Genomic DNA, 11,565 nt, shown 5'->3' with positions numbered 1-11,565 from the left:
AAACTGTCAAATTTCTCTGTTTAAAGTGCATGTTAACTATTTTAGCAGTAATAGTGATGGTTAGAGCACTTAAACCAGATTAATTTTGGCGGTTCTGCCACAATGACGACCACGGCGTTGGGAGGAGCGGATCCGGTGGTTGTACCACGGCGGCGGCGGCGCGGGTTGACCCCACTCTGGGCGGCGGCGGCAGCAGCACTAAGGGGAGGGGACGCAGGCTCTAGGCGGCACGGAACGGAGGGGAGAAGATTCACGCGGCGGCGGTGGATGAGGGGGGGCGGCTGGTGGATGAGGGGGGGGCGGTGGAAGCCCCCGCTGGAAGCGTCGCCGCCTGCGCCGCTGGGGGCGCGGGGGTCTGGCAGACGGGATGGGGTGCGCGGGGGTCTCACGGACGGGAGAATAAGGGTCGCGGGGCATTAAAGTTTCAGTGAGACCCACAGCAAATTAGCTCTATTATTATCTCTTGGAGGGGCTAAGGATTTGGGGGTGGGCTAATGCCCTTTAGCCCAAAATTATCCCACCCCTTTGGATGCATGAGGGCTAATTTTAGACTAAAAGGGAAGGGCTAACAATTATCTCATGCATGCAAACAGGACCCTGAACGAGTTACAGCATCCATCGTCGTAGTCGGGGTCAACACTGCGAGCGCCGCGGCAAACCCGTGGGTCAGAGCACCGCGCGCCTCGGATTCCAGTTGGTCACAGGCTCGCAGTCACAGCGGTAGGTAGCTGATCACCTCACATGGCGAGCCAGCTGTTCGTGCATCATGCTTTCCTGTTTGGGCGGGAGACGGGCGGCACTGCACTGTTCTAGATTCTGATGGGACGCGTACCGCCAGTACTTCCAAACGCCCGCCCATGCGGCCGCAGGCTTTTGGTTTGGGCTGCGCCTAAAAGCCGGGCACATGCATGCGGCGCCACGCTAATCACTCGTGCCTCTGATCACCGTCCCAAAAAGGGGGGCCGAGCCAAGCCAAGCCAGTTCGAAACACACATGGCCCCTCACCTCCTGACGGCAGACGCAGGAGGATAACGTTTTCCAAATGGGTAAAGTCTGATTTACAATTCTGAACTTTCACGATCGTCCGATTTTCAACCCGAACTCCTAAACCAGACATCCTACACCCTTGAACTAACGAAACCGTGCAAATTACCCCCCTAAACCGAATCCACCCCGGTTTTCAGCCACGTCACCCGTCCACATGGCGCCAGTCGCCACGTCAGCTACCATCTCCTCTCTCTTTCTCTCACAGACAGGTGGGCCACCACCTCTCCTCTATCTTCTCGTTGCCGTCGCGGCGGGGGGCGGAGGCGCACGCCATAGCCTCTGCGAGCTCGAGCTCCACCGGCGCGCGCGAGCCACAAGAGGGGGAGGGAGGATGGAGGTGCGAGCTGCTTCACCGGAGCCAAGCTCGAGCACGCGGCCCACCGGGGCCGTCCAGGCCGCCGAGCTCGCCACCCACCGAGGCCGTCGAGACCCGCCGAGCTCGCCGCCAGCCGAGGCCCCTATGGGACCGCCGCTGGCCCCGCCATGGTCCTCCGCCACGCGCCTCCGCCCCAATCATGGCCGCCGCGGCGGAGCTCCGTGCGCCTCTCTGCCTTGCCATGGTGGAGCTCCGCGCGCCCCTCCGCGTGGCAAGGAGGCGGCGGCGGTGGGCCGGATCTGGTTGCCGAGCCCGGCCGTCTCCAGGGCACGGGCCGGCGAGCCAGCTCCGCCACGCGACGAGGAAGTTGCTGGTGGCGTGGCCGGCGGCGGCGACATGGTTGGACGTGAAGCCCACGGCGTGGGAGCCACAACGGAACCTGGTGAGCTGCAGGCGCAGCACCTCCTGGAGGTCCCCCTCGAGGTCCAGGTGCAGGCGCAGCGGCTCCGGGGTGGGCTTGGCGGACGCCATGTCCGCGAGATCGGCGTCCACGGCTGCCTCCACGAAGCGCGCGGCGGTCGTTGAGCAGCAGGGCCGGGGTGCCGTCGGGGGCCTCGCCCAGCTGCCCCGCGAAGGCGCGGTACTCGGCCAGCACCGCGGCGAGCCCCTTCTCGACGGCTGCAGTGGATGGCGCCGGCGGCGGGAACGCGTAGATGATGGCCGCGAGCTCGAGCTCAGCTCCGGTGCGGGCTGCCGCCCCCGCCATGGCAGCCGCTGCGCGTCTCCGCCTCGCCATGGCGGAGCTCTGCGCGCCCCTCCGCGTGGCAAGGAGGCGGAGGCGGCGGCGGGCCGGATCTGGCCGCCGTGCCCGGCCGTCTCCCCGCGCGCGGACCGGCGAGCCAGCTCCGCCACGCCTGGCGCTGCGCCTGGCCGCCGCCGGCACGCGGGCCGGCGAGCCAGCTCTGCCGCGGCCCGCGGCCGGCACGCGAGCCAGCTCTGCCGCCTGCGCGGGGAGGAGAGGAGGGTGAGGGCCCGCCATGGCCCCGCAGGGAGGAGAGGAGAGTGAGGGCGGCGCCTGGCGCCGGCGACGGGGGTGCGAGGAGCAGCGCCGGCGAGAGGGGGTGCGAGGAGCGGCGCCGGCGAGGGCGTGCGCCGGGAGAGCAGGGGTGCGAGGAGAAAGACAGAAGAGAGAGGAGAGGTGGTGGCCCACCTGTCTGTGAGAGAAAGAGAGAGGAGAGGGTAGCTGACGTGGCCATTGGTGCCACGTGGATGAGTGACGTGGCTGAAAACCGGGGTGGATTTGGTTTAGGGGTGTATTTTGCACGGTTTCGATAGTTGGAGGGTGCAAGATCTCTGATTTTGGAGTTCAGAGTTGAAAATCGGACTATCATGATAGTTAAGAGTTGAAAATAGGACTTTTTCCCCTTCCAAATGGGACCGATCGAGTTTCAGACGCCCGGCCAGGCCAGCTCGCCGATCTGATCCTGATCGCGCCCCCCGCCGAGGTACTGCCATTGCGGGTGGATCAAGCGAGCGAGCGAGAGCGAGCTGCAACCGGATCCGGTCTGCAGGCTGCGGCTGCAGCTTTGGACTCGGATCTGAGGAGGAGGAGGAGGACATGACAAGACAAGCGCCTAGCGTCACGACGGTCACTGCTGTTACGGCAAAAGGGTTACGGGGTTAAAGCGCAGATTACGGAGCCCGAGGCCGAGGCGACGGCAGAAGGGAGTGGCGATGGCGACACACGAGCAAGCGCTTGGAAAAGCGTCAGGGGCATGTGAGGCTGCCACCACGACGGCGCCAACCCGTCGCCGGAGCACGTTGTTTAACGTTTTTTTTTTGTAGCCCCCCTCTCCGGAGGGGAGGAGCCCCGTCCGCGCCGCGATAAACTAGTGCAGCTCGTCGGGGGCGCCGCCTGTTCCCGAGGCTGCTGGAACGAAAGCTGCGGTGAAAAGTGAAAGGGCGCGGCCAGCGAGATCCCAAGGACGGGGGCACAGGTCAAAGCGGGGGAAAATTGACGGATCGGACCGGCCGGCGACAGTCGGTGGGGCCGCCTCCCCGGTGATTGTACTGCCAGTTTGCCAGTCAATGGCCCCCAGGCTCCAGTACTCCCCTCCACGTCCATCAATCCATCATACTGTGACCATCATGTACAGCAAAGCATCTCGCAGGCGGGGCGCCCCGTTTAGTTCCCAAAATTTTTGGTATAGTAACCGTACCATCGAATCTTTCGACACATGCATGAAATATTAAATGTAGTTGAAAAAATAACTAATTACACAGTCTAACTGATTAGCACGAAATGAATCTTTTAAGCCTAATTAGTTCATGATTGGACATTATTTATCAAGTAACAACGAAACGTGCTACAGTGACTTTTCACCTAACTTTTCGCGAACTAAACGCGGCCGGGTCTGTCTGTCCTCTCGTCGCTGTCTGGCCGCCTCCCCCGCCCGTGCGTGTACTCGAGGCTCGCAGTCGTCGGCGGAGCACCGACGGCGACGGCGGCAGGCACTGTGGAGCACCCCGACGGCGCGCGCCGGGCGTGGCTTCTCTACGCGTCCTTGGTAGTACGCCCGCCCTTGGCTCCTTGCACGCCTCCCCTCCTCCCTGATCCGCGACGCGCAGGCGGTGGGGGTGCCCCGCTTGCCGGATGCGGGAGGACCGGAGGAGCAACGGCCGCTTTTCTGCTGACGGCAAAGGCCGCAGGATCGCGCAGAGGGGAGGCGGGCAGGCCAGGCCACGTACCAATCCCGCCGGCTTCACTGTTCCAGAGTGCCTTGCTCAACAGTCCCCCGTCCAACAAGGCAGATGTTACACGGGTGTCTGAAAACCAAATACTAGTATCTTTTTTTTCTTCTAAATAGTACTCGTTGACAAATTTAAAAGCCTCCAAATGTATCTGGAGTATAGTACACACCTTGTGCTGAACATCGAGCGCAGAATACATGGGGTCCACACAAGCTAGACTAGAAAAATGCAAGGGAGACATTCACACCACCACCTGTGTGGTATGATTACTGTCCATTGGCAAATTTAAAAGCCTCCAATGCGTTTCAAAAAAAAAAGCCTCCAATGCAGGACTGCTCATGATCTACCACGCCGCAGCCCATCTACCAACAGCCAACATGGGCCTAGAACGATGTACATTGGGCCACGCGCAGCACGTCCGGCCGCCGAGATTAACCTGATGGGCCGGCACGCGCCAGAACTTGGATTGTCAAAGCCCGTATCCGATGTACTCCTAGTAGACTAGCGAAACGCCAACGAACACGTCCGGATGACCGACCATCACTATGCACTGCTGTCTGCTTGGGCATGATCTTGTCAGGCCGTTCTCGCAACTTCGCTGTCTGACAAGATCGCCGGGCCAAACCTATTTGACATAAATCTCTCTCTCACATCCGGCGTTCTGATGATGATGCCCTGAACAGAGCACTCCGCGATCGTCATAGGGTCATCGACCCATCCAGTGAATTCCGATCAATCAATCAGTTATTCCACTGCAGGCCGTGCAATCACCGCAATCCACCGTAATGCCGGATCCATGGAGAGAGAACCGGCCCCCCAACCACCACCACCACCACCACCACACGCACGCACGCACAAAGAGAGAGAAAAGATGGGCCTGCCTAGCTCGGAGTGCGGCTCTTGCCTCCCCTCTGCAGAAGCGGCCTGCTGCTGCCTGCTGCCACGGCTTCAGTGAAGTTTGCATCAAAATTTTGCAAGAGCATGAAGGACAAGAGAGCAGCAATCAAGGCTGCCTCCACCGTCCCCCGGACCCGGAGTCATCAAGCGCAGCCTCAAAAGGGCAAGGCGGACCTGGTGTGAAGATGGCACCATGGCAGGCGGCAGGGTGAAGCCGTCGTCCTCCCCACGGTTCCGATAGCTCAATCAGTTGGATGCAAAATAAAATCTATTGCAACTAGATAATAATAAATACTCCCTCCGTTTCAAATTACAAGTCATTTCAAAAATTCTGGAGAGTCAAACCATCTAAAAGTTTGACCAAAATTATAGAAAAAATATAAATATTTATGACATCAAATAAGTGCACTATGAAAATATAGCTAACAAAAAATCTAATTATACTTAATTGGTATCATAAATGTTATTATCTTGTCATATAAATTTGGTCAAACTTGAAAAATTTTGACTCTCCAAGATTCTTGGAATGACTTATAATTTGGAACGGGGGAGTATATATTTTAGAGTATGAGCTAAAATATTTAATACATAAAAGAGAGTGTTAGATAGATAATTATAATTATTAGCTATAAGTTCTATTTTTATATTAATTCTAATTAATCTGTGTGGAAGCACGAACTGATCGCTAGTGCAAGGAATCACAGTGGTGATGTTTTGATATGCACGATGAAGGTATAATGGACCTCAAATGAATGCACTAATAAGATTCATTATTACTTTCTACTACGAGAACATATCCAGTGTTAGCGCCTATATTAGGGTCTTATCATGTTACCAACTTTAATTATACTTAAATTTGCATGAAAAAATTATCCAAAAATATGAATAGATAGAGAACTTAAGCATCTACTATCATGCTAAGTTTGAGGTTGAATAAAAATTTCTGCAAGTAGAAACTAAAAAGAGAAACTTGAACTTAAATAGTTGTAGGTTCAACTGTTCATCTCAGACCCATAACACGCTACTATTCATAGGATGATTTCTCCTTTTTGTTTCTCATTGCACAAATTTCAGTTGTATCTCAAATTTTGCGTGGTGGTAGATGCTTGCATGTTCTATCCATTCATATTTTTTTTGGAATTTTAGATGCACAAATTTAAATGTAATTTAAGTTAGTAACACGGTAACACCTCACCGGCCGGTAACAACAGAGATGTTCTCTTTCTACTACTGTTTCTAGTTTCCATAAATTTGGCAGTTGGTGTTTCTTATGGTACTTTGCCAGTTGGTTGCTGTCAGAAACTTGTTTTTTTAGGGAATAGAAACTTGTTTTGAAAGTACTAGTATCTGGTTTACTATCCGAGTAAAGTCCATATTTGACCATCGAACTATATCGACTACATCCGAATTTGGCAATGCAACTCTAAAACCGGACATCCACAGTAACCACCCAGCTCTTAAAACCGTTCAAGTTTGGCTATCGAGTTATTTTGCTAGATGGACGTCAAATCCGGACAGTGAAAGTAACGTTCTTATTTTCTTCGCTGGCAAGTAGTAAATGTTTGTTTACTCGTTGGAGAAACAAATGCTTGCTTTTACCGGAGTACGTGCTGGTTCATGCAAGGCGCGCACGGCTTCAGAAGCTAACGTATCACGCACGCGCTAGGCGCTAGTTTTGCTCAGTGGCGGAGCTTGATCTGTTCAAAAAAATGAGGGGGCCATCCTTTAGCTACAGTAATGAACAGTGTCAAAATCCTTTGCAAAAATTGCAAAGCCAGAGGGGCCATGGCCCCTTTGGCCCTTGAGAAGCTCCGCCAGTGGTTTTGCTTACACTTTACAGCTTGCTAAGCGTCCAACGCGAGGAGGAGGTTCTTCGTCAGCCCTCGGTGCCTCCAGGGTCAACTCCGCCCTGAAGAAATTACGGGCCCTAAGATTTACGCAATCATCAAGCCAGCAGCTGCGTAATCGAGCCCAGCGATAGGAGTCCCACGCAAGCAACTCCGCCCTTCTTAACGCCCTCCACCACCACGTCCCGACTCTGAACCCCTCCGTCTCGTCGCCTTCGTCCCGGCCTTTGCCTGCCACCAACTCGATCGCCCGGCAAGCTACCGCGTACCTGCATTACAGCCTTGTTGCTTTGCTTCCTTTGCTAGTTTCTTCGCTCGGTCGTCCCATCGATCAACCTGACCGGGTACAAGGCGCGGATGCTCTATAATAGCTAGGTAGCTAGCCCGGCCTCGACCCTCGACCGGCCCCATCTATCCATGAATCCTCTCGGCCGGCAAAAGCATGCGCGGTCGCCATGAGACGACCTGACGCCGCCGCGGCCACCGTCGTCGTCCTCCTGTGGCTCGCCGCGCTCACCGTCGCGTTCCACGGCTGCGGTCGCCGTGGCTGCGGTGGCTTCTTGCTGGGGAGGCGAACGGGCGCGGTCGCCGCCGTCGTTCCGGCAAGGAAGATGCTGCTCGCCGCGACGACGAGCTCCGATGACGCTGCGGCCTCCTCATCGACTGATCACAACCACCACCACCATCACCATCGGCATCATCAGCATCACCATGTCCACCGGTGGAACCGGCACGGCATCCCACCGTCCGCGGTAGGCCAGGGCAAGGCGGAGATCGACCCGCGGTACGGCGTGCAGAAGAGGCTGGTGCCCACGGGCCCGAACCCCTTGCATCACTGAGAGGCTGGCACGCGCTCAGCGCATGCATGGATCGAGGAGGAGTACTTTCTCATGGCAGTCGAAGCTGCTGCTGATTCGAATTATTCCTTGGTGAGCGGCGCACATCGTCTTGCTGGTGCTGATCAATCGAGTTTTTGGAGTCCGGTGTGTATTCTTTGATTGTAGAGTGGATGGGTGCGGAAGCGAGCAAAGCCAGCTTTGTTGGTGTGATCATCATATTCATTGGAAATCGTGTGTTCATGTATGTAATCTTGGTCTGAAAGCTGTAAAGCAAGTGAAACGAAAGGGAGAGAGAGAGGTTAATCTCTAGCTAGCTAAATATAGTACATATAAGTTGTGCTGTTGAGGAAAGGATACGATTATATATCCTTAGTTTCCTTTTTTCTCCATCCCAATCTCATTCCTTTTTGTTTTCTGTTCATCGATCAAAATCTCGACATGAATAAGAACAGTGTATATAGCTGTGCGAGAGATGACTTGTGCCATCAGCAGTAAACCGTAATTTTCCACCGGTTTTGTCCTCACCGCCCTGCTTGGGAATTGCGCGCGTCAGGTCGTCAAGTGAGGCGTACGCGCTGTGAAATGGGCGCAGTGGAGTAGCGGCGACGGCACGGCGTGTCCGTCGCGGAATATGCGGGTTCATGGCACAGGTCGCGACGGATGAACGGGGCATTTTCCCAGGTCCGGAAACCCACAATCGATTTGGCACCGAGCTTGTGAGCTGTGAGCATGGAGCCAATACAATAAGCTGGGTTTGACTTGGCCCCCATCTGACTTCGATCAGGGACGAACGCGCATCGGCACATGCATGGACGACCATGGATGGATCATGGAAGCAAGAACACGCAGTCGGCGAGCGCCGAGCACATGCGCCACCAGAAAAATCGCTGAAAGCTCATTAGCAGCTAACCTCTCGCTTAATCAGTCATCAACAACAACCACCGCCATTTAACTGAGTGTGCAGTACTGTACAGTCATTCCATTATTCTGATGCAGGCAGGCGGTGCCGGTCCACAGGTCCCAACGTACGTAGAGTAAACAAACAAGCATAAGGATGTTTGCTTAATCAGCTGGTAATGTGAGCGAGCGAACAAATTAAACACAGCTAGTAGCTTGTCCGGAATGCCGGGCGTGGCGTTGACGGATCCTTCATACTATAGTAGTAATATCTTTGTCCTTCGTTGCAAACTTGCATTTGCATTTGCGCGTTCAGTATGCAAGATATAGGAGAGGCAGATCAGCTGGACTAACTTTAGCCGTTATTACTCACCTGTCTGATTAATCAGGTCATTACATTTGTCTTACTCAGTAGCTTCATGCTCAGCGTGCAAGTTAGGGGATTGATCTTGATGTCTCTCTTTCTGCTGTAGAGACTAGAACATTACCGGTAGAGCTGTAGAGACTAGAACACATTACCGGTCAAATGTGTCGCTCTGAAAAGTACGTGAATGACATCAAGTTTTTTTTCTTGCCAAACACCATGTCATTTTGGCGTAACTGAGACATGTAAATTTGTCAGGATGGATTAAATAGCTTAGAAAATGGTATCCAATTGGAACGTGGTTATTTATCAGCTATCAGGATTCACCATTTATTAACAGGCCCTAAAATTTCGGAAAAATACGGTTTTTGAAGCATCACCCAGGCAATACCACAATATTTTAATTCATGCTCAGACTGTTAGACATTTTAATTACATGCACGGGCTTGTTAGACAAACCTAATAATTTGGCAAAAGAGCAAGCTCGCCAATATCAAAATCCTCGGCACAAATTTCAGCAAGTCTCATGAGTTTAGCCACATTGAAATTAGAGAAGGAGTTTCTTGGGTTAAAACAAGCCATACATACTAATAACTCTGAACTGATTTCACTAAATCAATGGTTCAACTCAATCAAGATGGCATCAATGGCGACAAGAAAAATCTCAACATAATAGTGATGCATGTTTGTTATCTTTTGCTTCCTACGTCTAGATGTCCCTCTGACATTTATTTCCTCGTTCATATCCGGCACTTCAATCTCATTCTTCTCCAAAAAGTTTTCACTTTTTTGAAATCTATCATATAAATTACCAAATTAGCTATCAAACATTGAATCATTGAAATAGAAATTGAATCCTAGATCTGGGAAAATAGAAATTGAAAATAAAAATCAATTCATACCTGGGCGGTGGGCGGTGGTCGTGGCCCTCTTCCTCTGCACCTGTGCAGCAGCGGCAGGTCCTGTCCTCCTCTGCAGCAGGGGGTGCAGGCCGCGCCCTGCAGTCCTGCCGCCCTGCGCACCCGCGCTGCCGCGCAGCGGCGCAGGCGTGCCTCGCGCGCCGCGCGCCGGCGCGCGAGGCCGCGAGCGAGCAGTTGCGCAGGCGTGCCGCCTGCCCGTTCGCCATGCCTGGCCGGGCGGCCGGGGCCTGCCGCCCTACTGCCGAGCGGCCTGTCCTCTAAAGACCCGTTCGGAAATTTTCCATAAAAATTTTTGCAGAAAAACTCCTGCCGGCCGGCAGCGGGGCGGCCGGTATATTTCTGTAAATTTCGAGAATGAAAATATATTTTTGTAAAAAACGAAATTAAAAATATAAAAACCGCCGGCAGCCAAGATGAACCTAGTGGGCCGGCACGTACCAAAGTTTGAAATACCAGAGCCCCGTATCCAAGATTCTGAACAAGGAAGCTAGCAAAACGGCGACAACCAGCACGTCCATATCATCATCCTTTGCTAGTTGCTACACGGTCGTCCCCTTGTTCTTGTTCTTGGGGCACTTGTGGCAGAGAACTGACTGCGTGCATATCAATCCGCTAATTATTAGACACGCAAACCCCTTCCATTATCTTAGTAAAAAAAAAGGGGCTACACAGTTCATTAGTTCGTTGGCCGCTTGCGGCTCACTCAATAGATATAGGCATCTTCCATTGAAAAAAGGGAAGTGTTTCAGTTTATCAGGGGCACATCATACATACGGCGGCGGCGTTGATCTCTACCCGAGCAAGCTGCAGCGGACTAGGGGCAGATGATCCATGGAGCCAGCATGGACATTGTCGACGTCGACCCGGTTGTCACCGGAAAGTCTGCAGGAAAGTTCAGGAAATCAGGATTAAGTTTATCTTGGCTATAGGCGCTCACCTACGAGTGGCCGAGGCCGGGACTCTCCTTTATCTAAAAAAAATGGATTAAGTTTATCAACTGGACAGGATGGACCTGGCCACCTGGAGGATGAGATTCTGGGTCAAATTAAGAACGGGATCATTGCATAAGCTGGGGCCAGTGGAAGAGGGGCGTGGATCCTGAGCCAGACAAGACAGCCCCGGAGCGGCCAAATGACGATCACCGTCGGTGCCGTCCGCGTGACTGACCGAATCTCCACGGCACGTTTCATCGTCAGAGAAAAGGAACCAAGAATGCTGGTACTCGGCATAGATAGACTTGAGAGGAAGGAAGCTTGGAGTCTTGGACAACAGACAGGCACCATGAAAAGAAAAGAAAAAAAAGCTGCGCGAGGCGGTCAGGGGCAGCACGAAAAGCATTTTGGGGCAGCACGCATGATCGCCGGAGAATTTTGGGGCGAGGCGTTTGAGTTCCACACAGCAAGCAGCAGCAGCAGCAGCAGCAGGCTGAGAAGGACGCTTGCTTTGCTCTGCTTCTGGAAGCCTTGATGCATCTTCTTCGCCCCGGCGCATTCCTTTCAGACGGCCGGGCACGTGCGTTTCGTTTCATCACCGGCTCTTTCCTCCTTTTCTCTGCGCTGCAGGTACGTCTAATGGGCTGCGGGCATCCGCGCAGAACAAGGACGAGAGGCGCCGATTCGGGCTTCTTTTCCACGCGGCTGAGTCCGAGAGGGACTTCCATTCCTTTTTTTTTTTTGAAGAATTTGAC

General features: G+C 53.7%; 1 protein-coding gene and 1 long non-coding RNA gene across 2 annotated transcripts; one reads left to right on the top strand and one right to left on the bottom strand.

The window, feature by feature from the left end:
* Positions 1-7,029: 7,029 nt before the first annotated feature.
* Positions 7,030-8,168, top strand: LOC120698634 (protein FON2 SPARE1-like). The gene has a single exon (XM_039982327.1). The coding sequence runs from the start codon at positions 7,314-7,316 to the stop codon at positions 7,695-7,697; it is 384 nt and encodes a 127-aa protein (XP_039838261.1). The 5' UTR covers positions 7,030-7,313; the 3' UTR covers positions 7,698-8,168.
* A 1,302-nt stretch (positions 8,169-9,470) lies between these two features.
* On the bottom strand, positions 9,471-9,996 carry LOC120701352. The gene is made up of 2 exons (XR_005686056.1): positions 9,861-9,996; positions 9,471-9,754 (listed from the first exon to the last, which is right to left on the bottom strand). It is a non-coding gene; the product is annotated as an uncharacterized LOC120701352 (long non-coding RNA).
* Positions 9,997-11,565: the final 1,569 nt, after the last annotated feature.

Source organism: Panicum virgatum, chromosome 3K (genome assembly GCF_016808335.1).
Source record: "Panicum virgatum strain AP13 chromosome 3K, P.virgatum_v5, whole genome shotgun sequence".
Classification (NCBI taxonomy): domain Eukaryota; kingdom Viridiplantae; phylum Streptophyta; class Magnoliopsida; order Poales; family Poaceae; genus Panicum; species Panicum virgatum.
This window is presented reverse-complemented; position numbering and strand designations above follow the sequence as displayed.